This window comes from Candoia aspera, chromosome 1 (assembly GCF_035149785.1).
Source record: "Candoia aspera isolate rCanAsp1 chromosome 1, rCanAsp1.hap2, whole genome shotgun sequence".
Lineage (NCBI taxonomy): Eukaryota > Metazoa > Chordata > Lepidosauria > Squamata > Boidae > Candoia > Candoia aspera.
In genome coordinates this window covers 175,468,986-175,472,915 of record NC_086153.1, presented here as the reverse complement: position 1 = coordinate 175,472,915, position 3,930 = coordinate 175,468,986, and the positions used below count along the sequence as shown (strand labels likewise).

Genomic DNA, 3,930 nt, shown 5'->3' with positions numbered 1-3,930 from the left:
GAAGATCAAAAAGGCAGGGGAGATACCTGAATCATTATATAGATAATTGTGGGATTAAATAATATATGAAGCAGGATATCTAGAAAAAGCCTTAGCTCATTTCCTTCTTTTACCTTTATTTTTCCTCTACATATTTCTTTGTTAAAGAAACAGACAACTGCTTACTTCCCATGGCAATGTTTTCTTGTTGTTTGTTGTTTGTTTGTTGTTTGTTGCTTGTTAACTGTTTCCTTCTTTCTACAGAGAATGGTATCATCAACCATCCTCAGCTCGCAGATGAATTTCCAAGAGAAAACTTTACTTTGAATTGTCCTTTGCCCAGCAATGTGAAAGGTTTCCATATGAAACTGTTTAAGGGGCAGAGCAATCAAGAAGTCTGTTCTCTTTATATAGACAATGGAAAAAACAATTCTAAAAGAACAAATGAATTCTGTGAACCAGTCCATTCAAATGAGACTGTATCATTCACTCTCAGAAATTTAAAAAGCAAGGATAGTGATACTTACGTCTGCTGCCTACAAGGTCTTACTCCAACCTATCGTTGTTGCAAAGTGAATGAAAAACATCTCTATATTCAAGGTAAATTATCATTTTTTTGAGAACACAATTAAATAAATCTAGCAAAGTATGATTTAAAGGACCAATTCCTTTTGTCAAATCATTCCTACTTGTCATACTGTTCCTCTTATTTCAGAGAACACATTTTTCTTCTTTGATGTCCATTGTAAAGACATTGAATTCTGGGAAAATGCCACCAGCTTGTTGGGAAAGTGTGGTCCTCTTCTCAACTAGCATAAATAGCCTTTCTGAAAAGAGGCATGTAATATAAATGTGTAATGGAACAACACTCATGATACCTTTTAGGAGAAGCCCAATTTCTACAAATCCCACCAGGTCCATGTGTGATCTATTGAGAGCCATTTCTTCATCATTATTCCACCCATGCCTTCACTTCCACCTTAATAAAATTGCAAGCAGTTTTTAGTGTTCCAGGACTACTGGAGATCAAACAGCAATAAGTTGGAAGATGCAGCTGGGGCAAAATGATGAAAGAGCAGAGTCCTTTTTTCTCTCTCTCTCTCTCTTTCTAAGGTCTTCACTAATACACGTGCATCCCTTGATGACCTCCATATTTAAATACATCCCAACAAGTATAGCCCCATAGATTCTCCCATCCACCAATATTTTATCCCCTCACATGCAATGCTTTGACAGTGAAGCCAATTCCCATGCTCATCAGTAGTCACCATGGGAAGGCAATCGAGTATATGGTCCTTGCAGGCCATGTTCTACACCTGGATTAGTAGAACGGCTGGCCAGATTTTCCTTGCAGTTGATGGATTATGCTTGTATTCTAGTTATTCCTGATGGTCATATTTGACATTCTGTAGATTTTTTTAAACTGATAGATTTTAAATGTAATTTTAATTGCAGTTTTATTGCATTTTAATCAAACTACTTTATTATTATAAGATTATAGCAACCAGATGGCTGAAAAGCAGAATATAAATGGAAGGTATGGAATGCATTCTTTGAGGAGTGCCAGATGCCACAGATTATTTATAGATCCTTATCTTAAAAAAACTTATTTTTAAATGCATTTTTTTCCATTAAAAAAAGGAAAAAGCTTGTTTCTTAACTATACAGATACATAATTATGGAGATCTTCATTCTGGCAACATCTACTTATTAGCATTTTCCTGCTGGGTACATAAAGTAAGTGAGGAAAGTTTTATCTCGTTAACTTTTTGGGCTTGCTATTCTTAAGGTCATGGATCCAGAGCCAGAATATGTATCTCTGAACAAAATGTATCTATACATTAAGTGAAATAGAAAAGGGTAGAAGAGGCATTTCATGCATTTAGTTATCAGGCCCAAGCCTGAAAAGCTTCACATATCTATAAGGTGTGTATAGAGGGGAAAATTCCATCAGTTGCATCTTTTCTCATCATTAAAATTCAACTGCTGAAGATGGAAAAATAGCAGTCCAGGGGTTCTTCCCGTCAAACTTCATTTCTGAGTCAGAAAGACAGGATGGTTGGCAGCTTTGCTAATTTCTCTTGGCTTCATCCCTTCCCTCTACCTGTGTCTATAATCTTACCTCAAGAGGTGTTTATGGATGTAGCTGATCATCAGTCAGTTCAAAAAGAAAATTGGCCAAATCTTTGGGCCATATTACACAATTCACAAAGATGCTTGTTAGTCTCGAGTCTTAATTATAAGTACTGATTTGATTCTGCCCCAGATTCAGAAGAGTCGTGCTGGTTATCGGAACTTACATCATGGATCCTTATCGGGCTCACTGTTTTTTTCTTTGTTGCCTGCATCTTTTCTTCAATAAGCTGCTGTTTCAGAAGTGCGGTAAGTGATTTCCACAGCCTTCTTCAAGTCCGGTTTCTGCCCAAGATATAGTAACACAGCTTTCATTTTGTGAGATTCAGAGACATACTATGTCAGCATGTGGAATGGAAACCACTTTGAAGAATAAATCTAAGCCATTTATTTACTATTGGAATTCAGTCACAAGTGGCAGCAGTTTACTTTTAATTTGTATAAGATGGAGTTGTTTATTGATTTAGTGGTCTGAAGCTTTAGAACTAAGGGAAAGGGAGAGAGAAGGCTGTGAACATCAGCAAAAATATCTGAGAAAGCAATTCCTCTGATTGCTGGCTGCAGAAGGATTAACAATTAATGGTGGGCCCAGCTGAGCTCTGAAGTCACTTGGTAAGCATCCAGCAGAAAGTGAACAGGGGTGGTGATCCTTTTTTTTTTTACCCTGAATTTGCCATTATCTCACTTTTGCATGGTTTTGGTCATCTCAAAAAATAAAAGTTGACCACGTTAATCAACATTCTTAATCTGAAATCCACACCATTTCCTTTTTATTCCCAGGTCTGCCAACGTGCCAGCACTCATGACAACAGCACTGAATACATGTCCATGGCAGCAGTGAAACCTAGATAAAAATGCAGCATCCCGAAATAATACGTAAGGTGGGTTCAGTCAAGCAGTGGGGTCAGAGTTGACCTTGGACTTAATTTACTTTCAAAGGCCTGGCTTACTCTTCTTGCCCTTCTCTTTCTTCTGAACTTTGGCTTCATCAGAAAAAATTGTAAAACAAGAAACTTCTATGACGGATTGCAGAGGAGCAACCCAGCACAGCACCTCAATGCCATCAAGGTTGTTCTCCACTTGTCAATTCTGCATCCTTCCATAATACCAGTTCTAGAAACTAGGACCGCCTTGCCCACTGTTATTTCTGGTGTGAACCAAAGACTCAAGGATTAATGGAAAGCTGGAATATTATAGCAGGACAATCCTTCTCTTTTTTAAATTAAAAAAACCTTGTAACATTCAGAGTTTTGTTTTTCTGTCTGAATTCCCGGATAAGTCAGAGGGAGCATAAGATGTAAGAAACTTCCACCCTTTTTCAGTCTTGGGTTTTGGCTTCAGATTTCTCTGCCGACACTGGGCAGTGATTGGTGCCCAGGAAGAAAGTAAATCAGATTACTGTTGTGTTTGTCCAAGCTATTCTTCATAGACTGAACAACTAGAATATGGTATTTCCCAGTCATAAATGGTTATAACCCCATTAAAATGGAGATATTAAGCTTTTAGCTTTCCTTTTTTGATTTTGCTTTAACCAGCAACTAAGACAATCTACTTCAGTGAAGTACCTAATAGAATAGCTGCAACAGCTATCATTTGTTATGTATATTATTGCAAATAATTAAAACAATGATTATGACCTCCCCTTTGCATCCTTTTCAGACTGCTTCGTCTTGTTTCCTGTCAGAAATGCAGGAAATAGAAAGGAGGACAGTATTAATTAAAAGTTAAAAAGTTAAACACATTTAATAAAAATATAAAATTTATATAGCTCTAGCCCAATACCGGGCCGCATTGATGGCAGAGGTGTTTCTGACCAGC

At 37.3% G+C, this 3,930-nt stretch overlaps 1 protein-coding gene across 1 annotated transcript; it reads left to right on the top strand.

Annotated features, from left to right (window-relative positions):
- Positions 1 to 256: 256 nt before the first annotated feature.
- On the top strand, positions 257 to 2,993 carry ICOS (inducible T cell costimulator). Its single transcript, XM_063291766.1, has 3 exons — positions 257 to 579; positions 2,246 to 2,361; positions 2,893 to 2,993. Exons 1-3 carry the CDS (start codon positions 342 to 344, stop codon positions 2,962 to 2,964), a joined length of 426 nt encoding a protein of 141 aa, XP_063147836.1. The 5' UTR covers positions 257 to 341; the 3' UTR covers positions 2,965 to 2,993.
- The last annotated feature ends 937 nt before the right edge of the window (positions 2,994 to 3,930 follow it).

Bases quoted from the DNA above. Each gene is read 5' to 3' on its own strand.
- ICOS (XM_063291766.1), top strand. From the start codon at position 342: ATGAAACTGTTTAAGGGGCAGAGCAATCAAGAAGTCTGTTCTCTTTAT. The intron at 580-2,245 runs GTAAATTATCAT...ATTCTGCCCCAG, and splicing joins AAAACATCTCTATATTCAAG to ATTCAGAAGAGTCGTGCTGG. The intron at 2,362-2,892 runs GTAAGTGATTTC...TTTTATTCCCAG, and splicing joins GCTGCTGTTTCAGAAGTGCG to GTCTGCCAACGTGCCAGCAC.